This window comes from Ochotona curzoniae, unplaced genomic scaffold (genome assembly GCF_017591425.1).
Source record: "Ochotona curzoniae isolate NIBS_2020 unplaced genomic scaffold, NIBS_Ocur_1.0 contig_4501, whole genome shotgun sequence".
Taxonomy (NCBI): Eukaryota; Metazoa; Chordata; class Mammalia; order Lagomorpha; family Ochotonidae; genus Ochotona; species Ochotona curzoniae.
This window is the reverse complement of record NW_024466307.1, coordinates 9,790,505-9,817,172: the sequence shown is the minus strand read 5'-3', so window position 1 is coordinate 9,817,172 and position 26,668 is coordinate 9,790,505. Positions and strand designations below refer to the sequence as shown.

Sequence of the window (26,668 nt, the reverse complement as noted above, 5' to 3'; positions counted from 1 at the left end):
TTAGAATAACAGATTATGGGGCACAGTTCTCTCCAAGACCATCAGTGTTACAGATAATAGATCTGGAAGCTATTTTTGTTGGGAAGTTACTACAGAAGTCCTCTGTGATTCCACTGTGAACTTTTAGAACCCATGTCATCCCTTATTCTATGGAAAATTCCCTACAATCCAATGGCAAAACAAACCAAACCACAAAAGCTCCCCTGTAAAACCTGGGCAAGCCCATGGTGGTGAGTGCTGCTGCGGCTAGGCCTCCTGTTCTGGGCTGTGTCCTGACCTGGACAGCTCTTGATGTGAAAGGAGGCCACTCACAAGGTGAGACACAAGCCCGCTCAGGCAGCCTTGGCAATGGCACATGTTAACTTCCAGCAAAGAACTGCGCAGGTTTTTTTTTAAAATTCCAAAGAAATTGCTCTGTTACCATTCATATGGGTAAACAGAAAGCAGATTCAAAGAAATTTTTTAAAAATGTCTAAAAGCAAACAGCATTTTTTTTTCTTGATCTCAGACCAGGAAAGCATCAGCTGGACCAGGCAGAAGCTGAGGACCAGGAACTCCACGCTAGTCTCCCGCGTGGGAGGCAAAAGCTGAAGCCCTTGAGGCACCTTAGCAAGGTGCTGGATCTGAGGCAGAGCAGCCAGTTGTCAAACCAAGTGCTTGGGTATGGGATGTGGCACTGTGCTGGTTAGCTCTTGTGTCACCACACCAGTTCATTGTGGCCATTTGGAAAATGAATGAGCAGATGAACAAAATCTCTCTCTCTCTTTCCCCCTGCCTTTCAAATAAAGAAATAATAACCTTTCAAAGTTTTTAGAAAAGTGATAAAACAAACTTTAGGCATAGCTTATCCCATGGCTATAGTGTAAGGTTGACCTCCTCACGTTGGCCTTTTTTGTCTCCATGCTTTCCTGCACAGCCCAGAACAGGAGGCCTAGCAGCAGCACTCACCACCATGGGCTTGCCAGGGGGAAGGGGCTCAGGAAGTTTCTCCTACAGAACTGTCATGTGGGTGTCTGTTGTCCAGAGCGCTGCACCTGCAAGGGTAGAAGCTTCTCTGGAAGGTTCTGAGACAGGGCTGTGAATGCCTGCACTCTCTAGCCTGTGTCTGACTTTTCTCTCAACTCTTGTTGCTTTGGTAAGATGCCCTGTCCTATCTGTCCTCTTCACCTTCATCTTTATGTCTCCTTCTAGCATGAACTAAGAGTTCTTCTGGTAGTTAGGAGTCCAGATGCTGGACTCAGCTGGAAACCTCACTGTGCTGCATGATTGTGGGCATTTGGCTTAACCTGTATGAATCTGCATCTTCTCATCTGTAGAATAGGCTGACAAGAGAAACTAATTCACAATTACAGTGAGAATTTTAAAAAGAATGTACCATGCCATTTAGTGCAGTTTCTGAAGCACATGAGATACTCCATTTGTGTAAGTTTCTTACTTCCATTTTATGCATATTGAAAACTACGCAAATAATGGAAATGGGTGACAAAAGTGCATAGAATCACCTAATTAAGTTTGGCAGCAAATGTCTCCCACTGATGGCTGGGGAGGGGGAGGGACTGTCGAGGTTCTCTTAGGTGCGAAAGTGGCAAATAAAATATGTAAATCAAGGGCTGGACGGGGCAAGGCCACACGTAGGACCTGTGAGGGGAAGGGAAGGTCAGTTGCATGACTGAGTGTTCTGTAGAGTTCCACACCCAGCCTGTTCGCATGTCAGGACCAGGCCAGTGTTTTTTAGTATCAAGGCGTCCCAAATTCTCCTTGAAGAGCCTCCCCTGGAATCAACATGGGGTCAGTGAGGCCCCCTCCACAGAGTTAAGCATGTGTGTCTTTTCAACGTACTTCCCTCAATAAAGACTGCTGCTGTGCCGCCAAAAATGCCTGCCATTCTGTCAAAGCAGCCCTGGCTCAGTAGACTGGACAGGAAGCGTGGAGCCAGACGGCCTTGCATTGGGCTCGTGTCAAAATGCCGCTGACTGCCTGGGAGGCTTTGGATAAGTGATCTGACATTGCTGGGAGTGTTTCCTGTTCTAGAAGACAGAGCCATTTACCTCAATTGATCAATTTATAGAGGATTCCCACCTCAGGGCCAAGTGCATGACCACTGATGATTGCTGTTATTTTCAGGTGGCACAGCCTTGGGGTTGAAGTACAGGCTTGCCTTTGCATATGGTTTGGCTCAACCCGAAAATCAAAAATGTGGAAGATCTGAAAAGGGAATGTATGTCCTTCAGGCAACCTTCCACAAATCCAGCTCCCCTCGCAACTGATTTTTGATAGGCACTGGGCAGCCAGCTTTTTGCGTTATCCTCTTCTGACAAGTACTTGGAGTGCAAAGATTCTGTTGCCAATTAGGGACAGAGCATGCTTGAAGCCCGTGCTGAGATGGGGATATAGTTGACAACTCTCTTAAAAGTTGAGAAGCCTAACCAAAACAGAAGCCTATAAAATGCCACCTCGCCTCCACATGGACATGGGCTGAGAAAAGGACCAAGATTTTTTTCCTGCAAACCTCAGGATTCTCTGCCAGAGAGCATGACTGTGATTATTTTAGCCTGCAACATGTTAGAGAGGGTGGTGTGAGTTTCCCGCAACCATCAACACAAGGGGTCCCTTAGAGTACCCATTAAACAGCAAGCCTTGTAAGGTCCTGCTACAGTCCCGCCAGACCTTGCTCCCCTTCATTGCTGAAGTCTTATTCAGTGTGGTTCCCTGTGAGCAGCTTGAGCAACTGAGAGCATCTGCCAGATGCCATCATTTAGGTTTGCAGGATGAGTATTCTTAAGCTATTTTTCCAATTCCCATTAAATAGTAAGACAGTTGTGGTTTTTTTTTTTTCAAACTCACTTCCATTTTGTGGTAATAAAGCTGTGATGTATGAATATATTAGGAAATGCTTTTCCCACATCCCTTCATTCTGTATCCAGATTAATCAAAAGTGACAAGATCACTAAGGTATACATGTTAAAAAGAAGAAAGTGTGGGAGAGTATAATAATGATGGTGAACATGCTTGTCATTCAAGGAAACTCTCTACAAAACCCGGTCCAGGATGATCCAGAAAGTCATTGGTCATTGGACCTCCGGAAGACCTCATGCAGCTTGTCCACGTGGAGTTCCTGTCCCTTTTGAAAAGGCCCAGAGTGAACTGTCTGAAGGCAGTCTAGGAAATCTGCCTGCTCCCAGGTAGAATTTTCACCTGAGAAGGTCGACTTGCAAATGAGCATGAGGAGAAGTAGCCTAGCATGCCTCATGATATCAATGGCCTTTTTGATTGGAGAGGCCACGCTGCACTTCCTGTTGTCATTCGGAGTTGACCTACAGGGCTATCTCTTCAAAGATGACAAACTCCTTTAAGCAGAACTGCAGGTGGGAAATCTGCTCTGAAGATTTTTGTTTATCTTAGCCTTTCAAAACAGTTACACTTTGTCCTGGTTGCTCTTGCAAGTCGATCAGAAACACAGGAGGGTAAATTTGTACCAATTTTTTTCTTTTTTTTTTTTTTTTTTTTGCTTTATAATGTGAGGGAAGAATCCTTTGAGATCTGGAAATGCATACTTGTACTCTATTTGTACTTGAACCTTTGTCCACGAAATAACCCTCATCCCTAAGTTCTTTGATACCACCTCAAACTCAAACTCTTCACTGTTAGTTACCTGAATTTTTCTTAGAAAATGAGAAAAATTGATTCCAGGAAAATTTCAGGTGTTCTATTCCAAACTGAATTTTGCCTGGTCATACTGCCTTTCCGACCTGTGCTGCTCTAACAAGCCAGGTCCTACCCTACAGGGCTGGGTCCTCCTCTGATAGCTCCATATTTTCCAAAACACAGGCAGGATTAGAGAAAGTTTTTGTGTACCGGCCTGTTGGGAAGATGGAGGAAAGAAGACCTCCCTCCCTTGGCATGCAGCTGCTGAAGCAGCTGTGCACTCTCCTGGCTGCTGCTGATGCCTCACCGTGAGCGAGAACCCGTAGTGAGTGAGCATTCTGGTTCACTACAATGAGGATCACCAGTAACATTGAAGGAATAATTAAAAATGCAGATTTCAGGGCTCCACTGACAAAGATTGTAATGTGGTTGGCCTGCTGGAAGCCTGGGAAGGGTGAATGAATTTTACATTTTCTCAACAGCTCTAAGAATTGTATTTAAACATTTAAATTGCCTTTTTAAAAAATATCATTGGTGTATGTATGTGCAAAGGCCAAAGTACATCTCTACGTATCTGGTTCTTGAGGCATACATGACTCACTCAGACTTCAGATTTTTCCTGGGTCATAGGTTGGTTTTCCTTCTGTGTTAACATTGGTCTTAGACAAGAGTCTCCCTCCATACCATCAGCATCCTAGGTTTACATTCTTCTGGAATTTGGTCAGAGGGAAAAAAGTATTTTTTCTAATAATTCCAAAGATCCACAGTTGAGTTCACTTGTTCTGACTGGCTCATCATTGAATGAATGGCTATACCCCAGCACAGGTCAAATGCTCATCTAACTGGAACCAGAGAAGGATCGAACTCCATTGGACACCATGGAGGAAGAGGAAGGAAGGACTGCCCAAGGATAATCAAGATACTGAATATTCAAAGCAAGAAAGACATCAGCTGTAGGAATGGAAAACAGGCCACCAGCTCCTACTAAAGGCAGGAGCGCCACGTCTTCAACCAACAATTGAAGAAGAGGTGTTGTCAAATATGATAATAAGCTTATTTGACAATTCTTGAAGACCTACTAACTTAACAGTCTCATTAACTTTGCAGTGGGGTAAAGCAAACCAGACTCACTGGATTCTAGGCTAGAACTGAGGCTAAAGTAGAGAAAAACCCACGAAAGTAGCAACTAAAACACCCTCCAGAACCCTCATGGCATGAGAAAGCTTCAAGACATTCATGGAAAATTTATATCAAGAAGAAAACTGTGCATCTATTTGAAAAGCTTTTGCACCAAAATCATCTTCTCTTTTAATTTCATTTTCCCAAAGTTTTCTGAAGCATCCTTATTCTTATTCTTGAAGGAATCAGTGCACCCAGTGGTGTGGGCTCTGGTCATGATCAGACCTGTGGAGGAGTTGAAAGGCTGAGAGGTGACAAGCTTCAGCTACTTCTGTGTAATAGGTCGGATGCATATTAGTTGTGCCAAGGCACTAAGTAGGTCTTGAGGTTGTGAAAAGATAAGAGGCTTTCAGCGAAGTGTAGGATTTCTCTGTTACAAGTTTTCAATACACATTATTAAGAACATTTGTTATCTTTCATACCCTTATCTTTAACACAGTCTTGAAAATGGATCTCAAAATGGGGAGGGAGAGGTTCTTAACAAAGATTAATATAACAATGCCTTTAAATCATATAACAAAAGAATGCCGTTTTACAGTGAGCAATTTTTCAAGGTTTCCATTGAGGATCTTTTCAGATGACTTTGAAGAGAGTCTGTATAAACCGTTTGGTTTCCTATAAAACTTTTCCATCTTAGTTTTACAATGAAGATCATGAAGTAAAAATCAGAAATGATTGATGCTGTACATATTAGAAATGCTTTTTTTTTCCCCTCTAAACTCAACATTTCCATCTATAGAGTGGGAATCAAAAGATAATGTTAGCATGATAAAGGAGAGAGAAAGTATGACCCTTGGGACATAAAATGCTTAGTTTTTCACCCACAGTAGTAATTGTATTTAATTAAAATAGTTCATTCCAGCTTCATATTCACTTCCTATTTAGATTCTAAAATAACATAATTCATTAACTGTATTATCAGTACTCTCTTAATCCTGCATAAAATTATTCCCTTCTATGTGAAATAGCCTAGACCATTCACAGTATTTTAGGAACTTTCACAATGTGATTATAACACTTCTATTTCACACTTGAGAGAAGGGGACTCACCAGTAAGTACTGAGTATCTATGAATACTGGCGCCCATGGGCTAAGGCCATAAAAGAGTAGGTATAATATAAATTTATATCCCTACTCCTTTACACATATACACAAACATGTGCTATCCATGTCCATATTTATGTATCTGGTAAACTTATTTATATATACCTATTTTCCTTGAACCCCAAAATGTTTCCACTGATTAAGGGCTTATGCTTTCCATCATGTTCTCTATAGGAAGACAGAAGAAAGAAAAAGTGGAGCTTACTCATTCTCTGGGAGAAACCTTGGCATTGGAGAACACTCTTTCATCGACCTTTCCATGGTCTCCTTGTCAGATTTTTTTTTCTCCACATTGTAAACTGGTTACGCTTTGTTTTCCGTAGAGCAGGTATAGAAGAAAAGACAGCAAAACTCTGTAGGCTTTCCATCACAGTGCGTGAGAATCGGTGTGGAGTTTCTGTGTGCTGCCCTTTCTTTGACACTAACTCCAGTCCATTTACTTCTGCTCTACTTTGTAATGTGACCAAAGCCAAGTCTTGAGCCAGCACGGTCCTCTACCTGCTACCTCCAGCCCCCTTCAAGGTTAAGCTAAAGCTAGTAAAGAAGAAACAGCTGGTTTCCCACTGAATGCTCTAGTAAAATGCTGGGTCCAGGGTTGCCACCGCCACTCTGTCTTCATTATAGTGAGAAATGTGCTGGAACACTTCTGGGCTGGAGAGTTGTCTGGCATGTCCAAAGGGCAAAAAAGTAAATGAAGGACAGAGCAGTATTGCTCAGCACCGTGTGCTACCATAAGTGCCTATTGCTGTGTCCTTAGAAGACAACAGCTGAGTGGAGAGTGATGGCTGAACAGGCAGCTGGAAAGGTTACAGCAATTAATAGAGTATAAAAAGGTGGGAACTCCACCAGGGCTCACCTGCTTCTCCAAGTGTCACATAACTTAGTTAACCTGCAAACACATGCATTAAGCTCTATTGTTAAAATTATATATATCAAGTGTTGTATAGCCATAAGAGAAGTTCAAGGGTTATCTCCAAATTTTAGAAATGTTCGTGTAAAAGCAGCTGGAAGCTGTTTTCAGATTTATTTCCTTTGGCCTGCTGTGTTCAGCACTTTTCATTTCTGTTTTCTTGATGTCGTATACTGAGAGGGAAAAAACAAAAACTCAATCAACCAACCAACCAACCATCCATCCAGTCAAGGCAGTTGCTGACGGCTGCTGACTGGAAAAAGAAAATGAATTCTTCCTGACATGCTTTCCTGCTATGTGTGTGGCTGGAGGTGTGGTTGAGAAGTTCTGTTTCCTGACAGGTGGTACTAACATTGAGGAATGCACATGGAAACAGGAAATTCTAGGCTCAACTTCCTGATGATGAACTGTGGAGAAACATGGTTGTATATGGTTGGTAGCGCGTTCTCACACACCCATTGAAGACCTCATATGCTCTGTCCTGATTCTCCTGGGCATGAGTTTGCATTTGTATTGTTTGGTTTTATTTTACCTTCTGCTTTGAGTATGCTGGTCCAAGCTGTCCTTCCTTTCTTTTTGTATTTCTTTTCATGTCTTCTCTGAGTTTTGTTTCATTTCCTCTCAGCCACCCAACTGTTCGCCATGTCTTCTTTAAAAGGTATGAACATTTCTTTTTTTCATTCAAAACTAATCATACTGTTCATGGGGTATTAGGACTGGTTGTATAATCATCTCGCCCTAGTATAACAACTTTCTGTTGCTACTTTCATTGCCTGATGCTAGGGCTTTGCTTTCTCAATTAAAACGTGCAGCAACTGCTGCTTGCTCTAGCTATTTCTCTGAACTTGAATGAGGATCCACTTAGTGAAGAGTTGTCACGTGCACAGGGTCATTCATGGGCATTTAAAAACATTTTAGGACTATTGGCAAGACCCGTTACCATTCGTTGCCTCAGTCTATTTTATCTCAGTTATTTGTGTTGGAATTTACCTCCTGCCGTGCTTACAGGTTTTTACTTCGAACAACCTTGTTGAAGTGAAATTTACATGCCATAATTCTGCCCGTTTCCAGCTAGTGAGCTGTGAGTTTTAGTAAATGCACAGACTTGTGTCGCTGTCGCCTATCAAGGATCCTTGTTGCCTAATTTCAGGGACCTCCAGTTCCTTATCTTAGCCCTTGGCTGTCGCTGCTCTGTTTTCTTTGTTTAGTGACTTGAGTTTTCTGGAAATTTCATAGACACGGCATCATGCAGTTTGCCCTTTGCATCTGACTTCCTTGGCTAAAGCGTCATGGTGTTGAATCCCTGCAGTAGGATATGGCAGGAACTTCATTACTGGGTGGTATTCCATGAAAGGTGCAGAGAGACGGAAGCCTATGCAAGGCCAAAGCTGGCAGCCAGAAACTCAACCCAAGTTTCCCAAGTGAGTGACAGGAGCCCCATGACTTGAGCTACCACCTCTGCCATGTGAGGTCTCCACTAACAGGGACCTGGGATGGGAACCAAGCTGAGGTGCCCCAGGTTAGGATGCTGTCCTCTTAAATGTGTTCTTACCACCAGGCCAGTACCCATACCCATTCACTACTTGATCCATTCACTGCTTGATAAATATTTTTGTTGTTTCTCTTTTGGAGTTATCATGAATAATGCTGTCATGGATATTCAAATACAAATCATTTTTTAAAAAGATGTTTTTATTGCAAAGGCAGATTTACAGAAAAAGGGAGAGATAGACAGATCTTCCATTCACTGGTTCACTCCCCAGATTTCTACAATAGCCAGAACTGAGCCAACCTAAAGTCAGGAACTAGGATCCCGCATGGATCTCCATGTGGGTGCATGCTTCCAGTGTGCAGGTCCTACTCCTATGTTTCCCCAGGCCATAGGCAGGAAGCTGAATGAAAGTGGAGCAACTGGGACGTGAACCACCAGCAAAATGCATGTTAGTGTCTACGGGTGGAGGGTTAGCCAATGAAGCCATTACACTGCTTCCTCCCTCCCCCCCCCCCACCATATATATGTCTTTAACTGAGCACATTTTCACTTTTATTGGAAAGGCAGACGTAGGAATGGAATTTTTGGTTTATTTAGTAAGTTTATATTTGCTTTAAAAAAACAGTAATATTTTCCAGAGTGGCTGCATGATGGCTCATCTCCACCAACAGTACTTCTGATCTTTTTGTTTGTTTGTTTTTTAAAATTTATTTTATTTTTATTGGAAAGGCGGATATACAGAGAGGAGGAGAGACAGGGTGGAAGGTCTTCCGTCCAATGGTTCACTCCCCAAGTGAGCGCAGCGGCTGAAGCTGAGCCAATCCAAAACCAGGAGCCAGGAGTTCTTCCGGGTCTCCCATGCAGGTGCAAGATACCCAGGATTTGGGCTGTCCTCAATTGCTGTCCCAGGCCACAAGTGGGGAGCCAGATGGGAAGTGGGCTGCCGGGATTAGAACCAGCACCCGTATGGGATCCCGGTACGTGCAATGTGAGGACTTTAACCTCTGTGCTATCGTGCCGGGCCCAGTACTTCTGATCTTAATCAGAGCCACTCAGTTGTGTTCATCGTGGTATCCCACTGGGGTTTCCCTAGCAACTTTCCATGTACTTATTAGCCATTTGTATTTTTCTTTCGATAAAATGTCCATTTAAATCCTTAGCCCATTTTTAATGGAGTTTTGTCTTGATTTTTAGTGTTCTCTCATCTCCTTTACTGCATATGTAATCCACAGTTTCTTTATTGTATGTCTTATCATTGCATTTTCTTAATGATACCTTTTAGAACTCAAAAGTCCAAAATTATGATAGGTAAGCATAGATCATATTTTTTGTTGTCTCTATGAATTTGCTACCTGCCCAAGGCCACAAGTACTTTGCAAAAACTTTTCTTCTAGAGGTTCTAGTTTTATGACCAATTTTGTTATTAAGTTTTTATGTTGTAATAATTTAATTATTTGTGAAGATAGGCTCCCGGGTAGTATCCTGCTCACCGTAGCAGGTATACGTGCAGATAGCTTTGTGAAAGTTCTGAACATGTACTGAAGGAATGTTGATATATTGAATGTAGTCTCGAACTGCCACACCTTTCTGCTAATAATTAAATTTGCTTGTTGAGATAGTTGATGTGTCTTTGAGAGCCTTGAGTAGCTCCTCCCCATAAATAAAAGAGAAAGCAAAGTCCTTTTAGCAACTGTCCCAACAATGACTACCCAACTTGTCAGTAAGACACAGAAGGCTGTGAGATCCTGTTATCAAAGATACCCCATCTGAATCTGAGACTAATGCCTATTTAGTATCACTTTTTGACTGAAATAGACTGCAACATTTAGTTATTCAGGAGAATCGATCATAGTAACACACCGATAGGAATGATTCAAATATTTTTCTTTTTATTAAGCATTGAAGAAGTAGAAATGTTGATGGAGGATCATGTATCGGTATCATGTGGCTCAGCAGCATACCCCCAACTCCTGACAGGTTGAGAGGCATGGTTCTGTAGGCAATCAGATAGAATAAGGAAAATGCCTAAAAGACAACCCATGTCAGCATCTCCATGTCAATGAAGTGTGTGCTTCGCTGAAAATGAAATGGCCTTCTTTTAGAACTCTGGGATCCTAAACGACAAGGCATTTCAGGAACTATGTTGGCTGGGAAGGATAGGAAAGATTTTTCTTTTTCATAATTTTTATTACAGTGGAAATGGTTTTTGTATTTCCAACAGTTTGACAAGAGCTAATTACAATGCGCTCATCTGTTTTGCCGACTAATTTGAGCCATCGGCGTCAACACCAGAGACACGCAGCAGCACTGCAAATGATACGCACGTCTCCCCTGCTCCAAGAATTTGTACTTGCTATAAAAGAAAACAGATTTGGACAGCCCTGAAAAAGTTGGGTTTGGTTTGAAGAAAACATTTCAGAATTACATTAGAGCTGGCCTACAAGGGAACTAAAAATACCTGCTCGACTCAGTGGTCTTGGCCCAGGGCCTGGCCTATTCCTTTTACTGTAAAAGTCAGGCTGTTGGAACAGTTGGAGTTCGGTTTGCTTGCTGTCTAAACTAGTATTCTCTGATAACTTCTGTTACCCTTGAAACGCAAGCCCTATTGCATTTGAGAGAATGCGTAGGGGGTCTGGAAAATAGTCGTAAGACATGTTGACCTCGCAAGCAAACCTGTGGGCTCCCAGTACAGTTAAGAGACCTCTTGGGTCTGTTAAGAAATGGGAGAAGCAAACCTCAGCAAACATTACGTAGCAAGGGTAAAAGATGGGCTGGAGTAAAGAAGCCTGTTAAAAGCAGCCCAAGATGATTATTTGAATTGCAAAGAGAAATGTTCAGACATAGCTAGAGCTGCTAAACATAACTCTTGACGTTTTTCCAGAACAGAGGGAATGGGAGAATGAGACCAGTGAAGGAGAAAATTAGAAAATTATAAGACAGAATGGGAGACGAAGCTCCGGAAGCTGGTAGGATAGCTGGAATCTATGATATTATTAGGTCTTAACTCTATTTATGAGGGTAAAAATGTAAAGAACGCTCTCTCTGACTTTGGCTCTGTGATCATGAGATTGAAATGTAGATATTAAATTTGGATAAAGAATCCCCAGGAACTGCAGGGTTATATATCTTGAAGGATTACAAAGCAAGCTCAGAAATCGATAGCCCAGGCACAGTATGCATGATAAGTTGGATAAGTCAGAGTCAAAATATTTGAGTGGAAATGAGTCAGAATGGCATCAAACAACCCCAGACTTGGCAGAGTGCTACCCTGCCCCTTAACTACTGTAATAAAGAAATCAGCATAAATGAAGCCTCTGCTTTTCCTTAAAGGTTTTCCTGTTCAGTGAGTTAGGGCTGGGATTAGAAAGACCACAGGGCTACAGACTTTGTTAACATGTGTTTGGCTTGTTAGATAGCTGGGTATCCTATTTTCTGGCATGGAATATAGAGCAGAGGGAGTTTCCCCCCATGAGCAAATGAAGTGCCAGCTGTTGCCTTAAATATTGTACCTGTTTGTGATGGAGAGAGCTCAGAAGCCAAATTTCAAGCCTAGGGAAAAATGTTACATTTGGTACATGAGCAAACATTGCTGTAAAATGTGTGTTGTCTAGACGCAGCATTTACAGAGCCAAAAAGGATAACTGACCAAGAACCTGTTTCAAAAATAGTAATGACAAAAGCATTTCTTTAAAAAGGTAGAAGGTAACTGCTTAAATGCACGTTGATAAATTGTCACAGTGCTTCTAAAGCCCTAGAATATACACAGATTTGGGCACATTTATATAGATATGTTCCTCTATTTTATTTTTCAAATTGAAGAATTTGGAAAGTGGGTAGTGATTTCAGCACACTGTGTGAATGACTTGATGACTACACACAAAAACAAATGCCCTTTCCGCTGACACTGGATACACAAGGGAAAAGCAGCAAATCACTCTAAAATATACTATATCAAACATTGAAGAAGGAGGAAAAGCTATTAAGCTCATTGCAAGGTGTCTCCCTCTACTATTGTCATTTCTGCAGAATGCACCTTTTTCTGGTAGGCCCATGATTGTCTATCTCACTAGCATCCTAAATAATCCTGCTTTTAATTATTTTTAAATGGGCAAGAAAGTGTTAATGTTGTTCTAGTTTAATTTGTTCTAGTTTTTAGAATGACTTGCTTCCTATCAGCAGCCTCCTCGTGGCCCAGGTCATTCCAGTTCTCCCTAATTGTCCACAGTTGGTCATTTAAAATAATAGAGATGACAGTACTTCCAAATGTTTGTGGAGATATTGGATTAAAAGATCTGTGTAGAGATGAAGGTTTGGTGTAGTGAATGAAATCCTCCCAGGGTGCTCATATCCTGTGCCAGAGTATGTGAGTTCAAGTCCGAGCTGCACTGCTGATTCCAATTACCTGCTAATGCACATCTTGGGACACAGCAAGAGATGGCTCACTGCTATCCACCTGCAATGCCTAGATTGAATCCCTGAGTCATAGCATCAGACTGAGCTTGCCCTAGGTGCTATAAGAATTTGGGGAGTGAACCAGCAGGTGAGAGATATGTCTCTGTCTCTGTCACACTGTCTCATTATTATTCAAGTAAGTAACTAAGATCAGTTTATTTCAGTGTAAAAGAATTACGAAATCTGTATATCATTTTTTTGTAGTACGCATTTCCTAAGAAATTTGTGAAGACCCCTGTGAAAGAATGGCTTTGTCTGATGCCTGATTTTGAATTGTCTGAAACTCTGTGATAATGCAGTTAGCGTTAAAGAGGCCAACATCTGTAGTGGGTAGCACACCAGTAAAGGACTCTGGCATCCCATATTGTAGTACTTGGGTGCAATGGCTGACTTCAACTCCAACTCCAGCTTCCTGCCAGTGTGGACAGTGGGAGATACCAGGGACTGCTCAAGTAGTTGTGTCCCTGCCGCCTGCACAGGAAATCTGTAAGGTTGAGCTCCTGGCTCCAGCTTTGGCACTGGCCACAGTGGGCACTGAGGAAGTAAACCAGCAAACTAGAGATCTCTCTCTCTCTCTCTCTCTCTGCCGCTCAGATTTTTTAAAAATCAAAATAAGAGGTGTGTTTGGTAACATGATAGACCTTACAAACTACTGGGTAAAAGATAGGTGTCTAATGCAAAGGATCTCAGAGAATCAACATCCTCCTTGCATCTTTAAGTGTTTGTCCCTTTCATTCTACATCCAAACAATCACCTGCATTAAACCTACAGCAAGTGTGTTGTAGATTTTGATGATGTGATGGAGTCTGGCTCAGTTCAAAGGATGCTGAAAGGGTATGGGCGTTAGCCTCCAGGTTGTCAAGCATATTTTAAAGAAATATCACGTATTAGTACATAGAGAATCTCCTTTAGTCATTCGTGAGGAAATGGTGTTTGTTTTCTCTTCCATTGATGCGGTCTAAGTCCACCTATTTCTGAGGACTGAGGACTGAGGACTGCCCCTTTAATATGCACTTGTTTGTGGGAGCCTTGAAAGGTTCACGGTGAATGGAATGAGACGTGGGATTCTTTCTGTGCAAAAGAAAAATAAATTAAAATACACGTTTTCTATGAATGTTTTTGAAGGCTTCTTGTGTACATACGATTTCTTCTTGGTTCATTGGAGGGGATTTTGTTGTCTAGGTGAGAAGCTAGCAATGTTTCTCTGACACTAAGGAACTCAGCACTGGAGCGGGAAATTCTTCATTGGATGAAGTTGTCCCTTGCTTTTCAGATAATTCACCACTTGTTCCCATCAAGTAAATGTCACTAGTAAAAGAGCTCCCTTGTGGCACCCTCAGCATCATGACAAGGAAAAATACACTCTTTGCAAATGTGCCCTGGAGGAGAGAAGCATTTGAAAGCTGACCCAAATCCTCCTGCACTATCTTGCCCTTCTTCTCTCTGGTGCTGCAAGCTCCCCACGGAGGCGGTTGTTGGAATGACTCACAAACGCTGCTTTCCTTGGCTTCCTACTGTGCTTTTCAGTCAGCTTTTTAGCTGCTTATCAAATCTGATGATGGCTTTTCCCAAAATGAGGAGAAATTGTTTCATTTTACGAATTCATTACCAAAATCAAATTTTAGATGCCGTTAATTACCTTGGATTTTTTTTTTTTAAATCCTTGCCTTGCTCCTCAAAAGCCATATTTATTATCTTTCTGATTTCGGGCCTCTGTCACATCAGGCAATATTCCCATATCAAATGTTCTGTTAGGACCTGGGAAGGAGGAAGAACCTTCAGGATTAACACTTGTCAGTATATGTGCACTTTTGACACATTTCATCTTTCTTTTTGTCTGAGATAGATATTGTTGAGTGATGAAACAAATAGGAAAACATCAGGGAGTGGAGTTTGGGTAGAAAATGGGTTAATCCAGTGAAGGCCTGAGTGTAAATGTGTGTTAAGTTTAAGGGAAAAAATGAGATGATGGGGGGAGGATTTTCTAAAAGGACCATGAAATAATTAATTGTTTTGCAGGAGATGGCCTTTCCATGTAGGCAGAAATTTTTTTTTTCTTCACTTCTTTCTGAAGAGACCATCAAATAGAGAATCTCATCTCTTAATTAGAAAGAAAAATACTCATCAAACACATCTCATCGCTAGAGAGCTAATGATCCACAGCTGTTCGTCTGAAAGGGCAGGCTTTTTTGCCTGAACAGTAGGAAGTGTTAATCATCTTGGATGAGATTCCTTTTTAAAATATACTGTAGTTTGCAAAAGAATAGGATATTCAATATTCCAACTGAAATGATGTTTTTTAGGAGTGGGTTTCCCCAGGGATGCTGTCATGTATGGCCTGGAGTGATCGGTGAAGGCAGGCATCTTACCACCCCCCCACTCCCCTCCCCGTGCATCAGTGAGATCATCAGTCGATGGGACCATCTCAGTGACCCGATGCTGCCTGGGACTCCCAAAACCCCAAGCTCAAAGAAATTTTTAAAAATCATATCTGGATCACATCTCCTAAGAAATGGCCTTACTTGAAAATGCTCACCTTTTGAATCACTCAATCAACTTTGTGTCATTTGCCTGGTTTCAGAGAAGTGAAAAATGTTACTCCACCTTCACTTAGGCTCCTGATAGAACTGATTTTTTTTATTGTTTGTTTAATCTTCATGTAAAAACGTGGGGCTTTTTATCCATGAAAAAGTAATTGGCTCACTCAGTTTCCAGTCTTTGATGTGACGGTCACCTTGCTAACCTCTTCTAAACATTTTGGACAGAAGAAAACCCCACTTAATAGGGGCCTTGTGAATAGCCAACTTTTGATTATCCCGAGCCATTTGAGACAGGGAGAAAAAGGAAAAGTGAAATTGCTTCCACCGACCTCAGACCCACCATTAGTTGTTGACCTCTTTGTCGGAGAATTGGTGGACTTGTTTTCCTTTTATCCCCCTGGATGCAGAAAAAAAAAATCATAGAGCAAAGGAAGAGAAAAGAGAGAGACATGGAAGAGAAAATCTGCAAACTGAATAACCAGCCCCTAATGACTGGCACCTTCAAACTTTCAACATTCGCTGCACAATCTTTTGTCTTAGAGTTAGTGGGGCTTGGTGGGAAAGTCCGCTGTGGCTCAGAACTTGAAATTCTGGGTTCAGCAGATGATGTCCCTGTATGTGCGTCCAGTTGCTAAGTTGGATAGAAGGTAGGGAATTGTCTGTCTTCCTGGTCTCTTCTGTCAGTGTGATATAGAAACCTTATTAGGACAAGTTATGTCACTTACTTTTCATTAGATTTTTAAAAATATTTTTAATTTATCTTTTTCAAAGATTTATTTTTATTTGAAAGTCAGAATTACAGAGAGAGAAAGACAAAGAAAGATTTTCTGTCGGTTCACTCCCCAAGTGGCCACGGTAGCCGGAGCTGAGCAGATTGAAAACCAGAAGCCAGGAGCTCTAAAAAATATTTCAAAGCCATACTTTATGTTTAACATTAAGAATGCTTTTAAACCCTGACCCAAAATAAATACTTAAGACTACATGTTATGTTGATGCTAATATCACAGGCAAGATGATATTAATATAGAAAGTTATTTGGACTTAAAACTGAAAAAATCTATTATGGGCAGAAATTGACATTCAGAAAATGGCTATTTTGGAATTAGTTTTTATTTAAATTTTGTGGACATAAAGATGCTTAAAAAAAAGTTGATATTTTGAATCCTAATTGTTTTAGCCATGTAGGTGCATCAGTAGACTGAAGAAAATAAACCCACAACAAATGGGAGAACAGCAAAAGTAATTGTTTTAACTCTAAAATTCACAAAATCTGCAGGAGATGATAATACTATTCAATAGCAGCAAAGATTTACTCAAAAGATGTGGCTTTTTTTTTGGTTTCTATTATTAGTAAAAATCATTAAGGAAAAACAAGTGAACAAAAATTTTAGCACAACTCATATGTTGAACACTTGTGGTTTTGTTTCAATAAGCCTCTTCCCACACCAGATTCATTCTATGATCCACCATCATCTTCTAAAACAGCCCCAAGAATGACTTCTCATGGAGCATTACTTTATAAAATCGGTGTAATTCTCTCAAAAATTATGTTAAGCATGAAAAGCTTTAAGCTCATAGCAGATTTAGGTAGTGCTGTGTGACTTAGAAACTGTACAGCTGTCACTTGCTCCTCCCAGACAACGTGTGAAATAGGCTGATGTTACTGGTGTCTCAGAAAATGTCTTAGAACTAGAAGAGGTGACGTGGCCATGTCCCTGTGGTAACCAAATGACACAAATGGCACTAAAACAACACTATAGGCTTCTGGTCCAGAGTGCTTATTTGCCATGCCACAGCTTCACCAGTTAGTTCTTATTGTACATTTTATGGATTTGAATTGTCTGAATGTGTCAGAGATTTTTTTTACCTTGATTTTTTTTAGTCATCCCATTTTTAGTTCATTCTTGTATCTTCCCACCGCCAACTGACCAAAGAAAAAAGTAATCAGAACCAAGGACAGCTCCTGCGTGGCTTTGGAGTTCTATGAACTTGTTCCTTTTTCCTCCTGTCCTTGCAACATCAAAAGCATGGCCTCAAGTAGTGCCTTGACTCTGTTGGCAAGGAGGATGGGATTAAACGCAAAGGAGACCCCGGGAGGAGGCTTCCATGTGGAGAGAATAAAATGAAAAATCTTAGTCCTCAGGAATCCTCACTAGGTGACAGAAAATGTCGGATCCTCACTAACTGGGAGGGACTGGGCAGTTACTTTTGTACTCCGTCATTCTTAGCAGTCTAAGTGCAGAGATGTTTTTATGGTACTTTGAACACACCACTGTTCCTAACAAATGATAAGTATGAAATCTGTTTTCATTTTTAACTGATACTGAAAAAATACATATGTTCATGGAATACTGTGTGATAATTGAATACACATTGGGTAATGTTCAAATCAGGGTAAATGTGCCTATCTTCCCAAGCATTTATCATTTCTTTATGATGAACACATGGAAACCTGTACATGTATAATTACCCATTGTCACTCTACAGTTCATTAGAGTATTAGACCTTCTTAGTCTTGGATGTATAACAGAGTATACGTTAATCAACTTTCCCCATCTCTCCCACCCTACTAATTAATTTTATCAACCTCTGGTAACTACCATTCTACTTTTATCTTCCTTTATTTAATTATCTAAACTTTTTAAAATTATTTTTTAGATTTCATGTACAAGTGAGGCATTCTAGTACTTACCTTTCTGTGCTAATTTGCTTTACTTAGCATAATAATTTCTCATTCTATATGGGGTATTGCAAAAAATAAGATTTCATCCATTTTTTTAAAGATTTATTTATTTTTATTGCAAAGTCAGATATACAGAGAGGAGGAGAGACAGAGAGGAAGATCTTCTGTCTGATGGTTCACTCCCCAAGTGAGCACAATGGCTGAAGCTGAGCCAATCTGAAGCCAGGAGCTCTTCTAGGTATCCCACGTGGGTGCAGAGTCCCAAGGATTTGGGCCGTCCTCGACTGCTGTCCCAGGCCACAAGCAGGGAGCTGGATGGGAAGTGGGGCTGCCAGGATTAGAATTGGCACCCATATGGGATCCCATTGTGTGCAAGCTGAGGACTTTAACCACTATGCTATCGCGCCGGGCCCCTATGTCATCCGTTTGTATTACTGAATAATACTCCTTGTGTATATGTTCAGCACTTTTTCCATTCACCAATGAATGCACAGTTTGGGTAACTCCACTTCTTAGCTATTGAGGACAGCCCGCAGTAAACATGGATTTTCAGATGTCAGATGTCTCAACAGGCTGATTTCATTTCCTTACACATGTGCAGTTTAGTGGCACTTCCACTTCCCATCCAGCTCCTTGTATGGGGTCTGGAAAAGCAGTGGAGGACCGAAGTCCTTGGGCCACACCCATTTGTGGGAAACCCAGCAGAAACTCCTGGCTCCTGGCTTCAGCACGGCCTAGTTCCCCCCTGTTGTATTGCTTGAGGGAGTGAATCAGTGGGTGGAAGATCTGCCTTTTTCTGTAAGTCTGCCTTTCAAATACATAAATAACTCTTTTAAAAAAAATAAGACTACTATGGACTGTACCCAAAAATAATTTTCCCATTACTTGTGTTAGCATCTGTCAAGTTTACCCAAATTCATTTCCTAAAAAAAAAGTCATAAAAATATATTTTAATAATCATAGCCATCAAATGAAATTTACATTATCCTTGTACATATTTTAGATTTTAAAAATTAGTATTTTCTTTTTATGTAGATTGTCCTACTTTCTGTGAAAGGAGAGATCCAGCTCTTGTTTCGTGTGCTGCAGTATTTGGGATTTTTTGTTACCAAGAACTTGAGTTTATAGTTATTGTGTAATTCTGTCCAAAATTCGTTTGTTGGACTAACTAGCCAGTGTTTATACTGTTTGCTGTCTGTTGGGGCTCGGACTATCCAAAACTTCAATGAAACATGATCTTTTTTTAAAATCTAATGTTGAAAAGCCAGATATTACAGAAACGCCATGCAGATGTGCCATACATCACAGAACAGGTGCTAGAGGTGTTCATTTCAGTGTTCGTAGCAACTGTGTGCCATGATCAAGCTAGGCACAAACGTAGAAATATTTTTTGTATCAAAATAAACTTAGTTTTTCATTTTGCTTTTTCATGATGTTTCTTTTTTTTTCTCTTGGAGTGGCCTCATATGAGTCGATGTGAATTTGAAAACACCTGAGGTGACGTGGGCCCGAGTCTCATGCTCGAGTTCTCTCTCACTTGGCACAATTCTGCACCGTGTGAGTGAGCTGCAGGCTTGGGAAGCAGTCTTGATCAGTCCTCCTGGCCTTTCCTTAACTCACCTGACCTATGACTACCTGTAAGAGGCTGTGTCACCGTCCCTGGCCCCAGTGGGCTGAAATTCAGTTATTCTATCTTCTGCCAAAGCTCTGGAGGTATAAAACTTCTGCCAAATTAGAATTTGCATTACCCAGCTTTTCTGAGTGTTTTTTAGTTTTACCCACTTCCTGGATACCAAGCACTGGGTTACATCTTTAAGATGTTGTAGCTGTTTCATTCTCACAACTATTCAGTAGATATTCCTGTTATCGCCATTTTGCACAAGAGGAAACTGAAAGATACGTAAGTCGCTAAAAGGTCAGATGGCTACTCAGCAGTAGTCAAGAATAGAACCCAGCTCTCTTTTAAAAACTGTTATATATTTGGAAGGCAGAGTGATATGAAGAAACAGAAGAGAGATCTTCCATCTGCTGATTCCTTCTCCAAGTTGTTACAAAGGCCCGGGGATTGGCCAGGCCTATGCCAGGAGCCTGGAACGCCATCCAGTTCTCCCAGAATGGGTGGAGGGGCCCAAGTACTTGGACTCTCTCCTGCTATCCCAGGTGCATTCATAGGAAGCTTGATTGAGTGTGCCCTCCAATGTGGGAAGCCAGTGCCACAAGGTGCAGCTCAACCCTCCGTGCCACAGTGCCAGCACCAACTCCGACTCGTAAACCAGCTGACTCAGCATGAGCTTCATTTAGCAGGAGGAGCCACAGAGTCAGAGAATGCGTAGGCCTTGTCTGGAGTGACAGGAGTTTGGGGGTGGGCAGTGAGTCACACTATGTGTGCTACACAGGGTGGTTTTATGATGTAAACCCTCTTAGGATGGCTTCGTCTGCTATCCTGAGCTCTTAATCTAACATTGTCTTACGATAGAAGAGAGTTTATGTCCTTAGAGAAATGGGTAGCGTTTCAGACAACGCCAACCAGCATTTAAAATGTTCCTTTGGCAAAATAGCTTGACAAAATGACTCTGCATTTTCATGTAATAGCTGCTTGACTTTTATGGCCATGCGGAATGTTAAGCCAACTTATTTTTACATTTGTTTGTGCTTTTTTTTGTTAATGTGAAATCTTTGGGAATCTCTGGTGTAGACTTGGTATTTTCCATCTACCTATAATGCTTGTTAAGTTGCGTTATCCAAATGGGAGAAGAAAAATTTTTTTAAGTCCCAGATATTAAGCAGTGATTCACTCTTTCTGGCAACCCATCTCTAAAAATGCAGGGAAACTCGTTTTGGGGCCTGCTTTCCTCTTCCTGTATGTGGTCCGGCCTGACAGTAATTCAGCCTATGCTGAAACATTTAGTGTTGCAGATATTTTGTTTTTTGGTTGGTTTTTTTTTTTTTAAGCCAAGTGTGAATGACAGGCTGCATTGAATGAAAGATAGAGTTGACTCGTTTCTTTTTGTGTCTCTTCTCTCCTTAGCTCTTTCTGTTTGTTGTTTGGAACTTTGAGCTCTACATGATACCGCTGGTCTTGTTGTTGCTACTAACATGGAATTACTTCTTGATAATATCAGGAAAAGATAACAGGCAACGGGACACGGTAAGTCTCTACTCCCTGTGTTAATTTGTTCTGTTCCCTCTGACAAGATCAACATTGCATTTTTTTTTTTTTTTAACAAGCCAGACCTTTTCTCAATACTCAAGTTTGATCTGATCAAAACTCACAACTCTTTGGTCCTAACATGGTAAAAGATATCCACCTCTTTCTAACATTACTCAGCTTGGTATGAAATAAAACAGAGAGCAGATTTAAGAATGAACTAGGAGTTGTAGTCAAAACAAAAGAAAATGATTGTTTCTTTTTCTTATTTGTTTTCATGACTTGATGAACCCTAAATTAAGAATTTGTGTCATCAAAAATTATTCATAAATCAAACTAATGCACTGCAATTCTGACAGTTTTCCATGCTTTGTCATTGCAAGGAAGGATGGCCAGATGGTGGTTGACCTAGGAAGTGTATTAAGCACGAGGATGAGGGACACAGCCACTGGCCGGCGGGGATGTATTGAGAGACCAGCTCAGGGATGAAGAATTGGTATTTGATCTAGAGAAAGTGGTGCTGAACCTACTCTGGCATTTCTGAAGTTGTTTTAGACTGAGCAGCAGAAACTGCAACACCACAGGGGGCTTCCAAAAGTTTATGGACAACTCCTACTGCTGTTGAATTCCGTTTTTCCCATGAGCTGTTAGAAACTTCTTCATTTGGTCTCAGGCAGTGTTCTCCGGCCAGTCTGTGGCTCTGTGGATTATCTGGGTCACTTACACGCCTAAAAAAAAAAAATCAACTTTGAGAGTTTTTTTTTACATTGAAATAAGAAGTTATTTCAAAAAGTATAAGGAAAAATGAAACTAAAAGCCAGGTTTCGTTTGGTAGGAAACATCATTAAATCCAGGCTTAGTTTTCTCAACATACACATTTTCTGAAAACTTTTTGAAGACCTCTTCTGTGACTAGATTTAAAAATGTTTTGCACCCAAGTAAATGTATTTTTAAGATCATTTCAACAAGCTTTTTGAAGTATCTTTATAAATGGAGGTGAGCTGGGGGCTGTTCTTCAAGTGTGATGTTTACTGTTCATAGATAGCTCTTCAGAGGAGTTGAAAAGTTTGTCACACAAGAGAGTGTATTTAGTAGCTATCTTTCTTCATCAAATTACACAGCTTTTTTTTAAAAAAATGTCTTTTGGTTTATAGTCATAAAATAAATTTTTGCTAGTAACTGTACCCACAAAGTGAAGTTACTTGATCATTAGTTTGGAAATAGTGAAATCTTTTATTATTATTATAAGATCAAAGCACATTTACAAATATACCCATCACATTCAAAACTCCCTCTTTTAAACAATACCAGCAAGATACACTTCCCATGGCATCATAAAGCAAAATGTACCTCTTCAAAGTGATTTTTCTCTTTCATCAAAAGAAAACCCCTGGGGCACTGTCACCAAGTACATGGCCAAGTTGTCAAGAGCATGTTTACTTGCCTAATGCATTTCTGTTTCTCTCTCCACATTATACATTGGAGGGAAGGGACTCTGTTCATCTCTGCATTCACCACTGTCTCTAGCTCATTCTTTGCAAATTAGAGGTGTGCAAGCACTTTTCTGTGGAGCCTATCAAACCAAACCTGAGATTGCTAATAGAGATCTTAATGGTTAGGCAGCATCAGTAGACACCAAGTTATTATTATGGGCTAGGATTTTATGGTTATCTGTTTAAATTGCATGTTGACAGACAAGCCCCAATGCTGTAAGCATTGGTGTCGTGGGAACTAATAGGTACTTTTGTCAATTAATCCAGGATGCTTTCCTTAAGAAAATGGGACTCTCTCAGACAATTGCTTTCTTGTTCCATTTTAGAGAGATTGTCAAGAGAGGAGAATATCTGCTTTTCATTCAGTTGCCTTGAGACAGATTTGCAAATAAGATTATTTGCAAATAGGAAGAAGTAATAATTTCATTTTAGCGTCTTAATCCTGTGAGGGGTCTTAGCTTCAATACTTAGTCATTGGTGTGAGCATTCTTAGGAGAAAATCCTGAAGCTCTAGACTTTGCTCATTATCTCCTTCAGAATCTCCCTACTTTGGACTAGAGAGGACTGTTTTAGAGGTTGGAAATATGTCTTTAAAAGCACATATGTGTGACACAAAATTCCCTATTACTTTTTTTGTAAGCCCATAATAATATATAATCGTTCCATTGCCCTTTGTGTCTTTAAACTCTTTAACTCCAAAAGAGCCCTTAGTGCCAATCGTTTCCTTTTCAGCCCATCTCTCCCGGACTAGACTCACCCTTTCAGCTGCGGACGACATTCCATGCCCCGGCACAGCCCACTGTGACACATTCTATAGCCCAAATCTCCTGAAATGCCAACCACACTCCATAACTCCCAGTAATTGCCTTTTATTTGCCCCAAACACACATATCCACATGTTCTGTGCTTCCCAGGCAGCAGGGCAGCAATCACAACGTTTCATTCAGCCCCTTATTCACTGGCTCAGTTGAGACCTTACGTAACTCTTCGATCCAATTTGTCTAATGATGTGTTTTCTGGCATATCCAGCTGTGCATTTGAACTGTTTTTGAAAAGAAACCTGGATTATACTTGGCAGGTTGCAGGTTCCATATATCCATACACACATGTATGAGATTATGAGAGAACTCCGGAAAGTTTCTGAAAAAATGGAATTTACAGATAAATGCAAAAAAAAAAAAAGGAGAGAGAAAGAAAAGAATTGAAACCCATATATACATTGTCCTTAATGCACATTGCTCCATGTGGTTTTCAGGGTACCCCGCCATACGTACACAGAGAAGTTAAGGGGTAATGTTCGTGGGTTTACCATGCTTGACTGCATGAGGTTCATGCATGATACAAAACTCTGGGGAATGGTGTCTCGCCCTAAGACGCATATCCCAGAAATGCTGCAGAATCTTTCAACATGTGTGAGGATTTCACAGGATCTCTGAGTTTCCAACCCAGGATAGTTTCTGCTTTAGAAAAACATAGGGAAACAGAAAGAGGAATTTCTGCCATGAGAAAGCAAAAATAAACCCAACGAAATAGCTGTACATTCAGCTAAGCACGTTTAATTAGGATAAAAACCATAAAAGAAAAAGGGAAATAAACTTCACAGCAAAAAAAAAAAAAAAGGAAATTATATTTTCATGACATAAGAAATTGAGAAGTACATGGAAGGGTAAGACTGATGCCGGAACAGGAAAAGATTCCTTATGTATGTGATATTTCTTTTTTTTTAAAATATTTTTATTTTGAATTTTTAATTAGGTGGTACATTTTTGTATAGGCTGGGATTCCCCCACAAACTCCCACCCCCGTCAGATTTTTCCCATTTTGTTACAATAGTGTAGTATTTCTTAAGAAGACCCCTTCCTTTCCTGGGGGTCCTTCAGGCCACAGAGCCCCTCCCCCGACACTGTTTGCCCACTATGGCACCTGCTTCTGCTTTTATGAGAGAAGTGAGGTGTCATACTGGCTGAACATCTTTTCCACGTTTAATGAGCTGAACTCTTAAGGATGGAATAAGTACACAATCATTCCAGGGCCTCAAGCAAGATACACGGGGTGTACCAGAGGAGAGGCAGGGCTCAGAGCTGTCTCTCACCTCCTCAGTTCTCCAGCCAGACTTACGAAAAAGCAAATAATTCTCCATCTGAATCTGCTTCGACTTGAACCATGACATTAAAATGTCTGGCTTGAAAACTGTTAGGCTTTTCCAGGAAAAAAAAAATGGTTGAAGACGTGCTTCATTCTGAAATATCCCTGGCACCAAAGGAATTTGGAGATGGAATGTCATTCTTCTCTCAATTTAAGCTGTCACTCCAAACCCTGGAGGGATTCTCCTGACTGCCCAGTAGGCTCATGCCAACTTTCCAAATAAGACTTATTGTGGACACAAACTTTGTAAGTTGAAGTAGAATGTCAGGAAATGGGCCTGGCCTTGGGCCTAAAAACTACTGAGCTTTTCTCGTTATTCTGGGTGCTTGTGATCGAAGCTGTCTACGCGTCACTTCATGGAATCCTCTCTTGGGAAAGAGAAGCTGAGCGTAAAAGCCCAGCTAATGGATTGGGGTCTCCTCAGCCAGGTGACTCACCTGGTCTCTCCTCCTCTGACAGGCAAGGGAACACACTGGGCTCCCAGAGCCCATCTGTGGGAAAAGAACATCAAATCTTAGAGAATGAAGGCAATGGGCTGGCTGAGCAGGCAAGGGTTGGGGAGTAGGCGGTCTATTGCATCCGTATTAGGTACAAGGAAGCCGACAAGTTAAATCACTCACCCAAAGGCACACAGAAAGAAAGTGGTGGAGCCAGCATAAGAACACAGACCAGTCTATCTGCTGTGGGCTCCTAGATGCCAGTCAAGTCCCACTACCCTTTTGGAGCTGCAACTTGGTGTATCCCATCTCTGCCCAGGCAGCTGTTTCCCCAGGTCACAGAACCAACAGCAGTCACACTGCCATCAGAAAGTTGAGTTGATGGTAGAACATTCGTCTTTCCCCGCCCGATCCCTTACTTTTCATTCAGGAAAGCAGCATGGATATTCTGAGCATCAGGTGGTCCTATACATCAGGTATCCTGCCAAGCCTCTCAAAGCACATCACCTGCTGTTGGTCTTCATGGTAATCATATCAAGTCAATAATTCATAAATGATGTTTTACCCCATCTTACGAATGAAAAACTTGACAATCCTAGAGGATAAGCAACATAACACAGAGTTGATGTGCTGTGAACCCAGCACTGCCCTGACCTAAAGCGCCAGGCAGCTCCCATGCTGTATACCACTTCCCAAGTGTCCCAGGGGTCCCCAAATTCCTTCCGGTGTCTAGGGATCCCTCAATATGTGGTGCTGGTCATCTGCTCTGTGGCAGGTGCCTCCTATTAATTGTGCTCTAGAAGCCCTCTTTGAATTCACACCAGTGAGCAGGACCGGCATTTGACTAAGCCACAAATCCTCCAAGTAAGCGAAAAATCTCCTTGGATTTCTTTGATTTACAGAAATCCTGCACACAGCATGTTTTTAATTCTACCCGAAAAGAACAGTCATTCTTACTGGCATGATATTCCTCCCACACAGCCATCTCAGTTGCCTCATCAATGGTGGCATGAAAAGACAGCAGAGAGGGGCACATCGATGAAGTCACTCTCTGACTCACGAAGTGACTAGGAGACGAAGTCTGCCTCGCAAAGAGATTCAGGAAATAGCGAACTGTTTCATTAGCTTCCCCACCACCAACCCCAGATGACTAAGCACTCAGTCTTTCCTTTTTTCCTCACAATAGTGCTGGCCACTGTGTCTCGTTGGGGCCCACTCAAGCAGACCTTAAAAATAAAGATAAGGTGAAAAAAGTCTTAGCCCCTATAAAGGCTGTTGGTGGACCTATTTGGAGACGATCCCTTCGAGAAAGAATGGATGGGGCGACCTGAGTCCCTGTAGATCAGGCACAGAGATGACGTTCTCAGACAGGGCACTCACTCCCAAGTATCCACAGTGGAATTGGATGTATGGAATGCAGTCCGTGAAATTCACTAATGG

General features: G+C 41.3%; 1 protein-coding gene across 7 annotated transcripts in view; it reads left to right on the top strand.

The window, feature by feature from the left end:
* MCTP1 (multiple C2 and transmembrane domain containing 1) overlaps positions 1-26,668 on the top strand; it is a 406,611-nt gene that overhangs the window by 292,259 nt on the left and 87,684 nt on the right. For 6 of the 7 annotated variants that reach the window (XM_040986053.1, XM_040986052.1, XM_040986051.1 and 3 more), the window contains one exon: positions 21,034-21,153. The exons of the other annotated variant lie outside the window; for it this stretch is intronic. In XM_040986053.1, the coding sequence (XP_040841987.1) occupies positions 21,034-21,153 (120 nt within the window). The remainder of the gene's footprint in view (positions 1-21,033; positions 21,154-26,668) is intronic. 7 annotated transcript variants of the gene reach the window in all.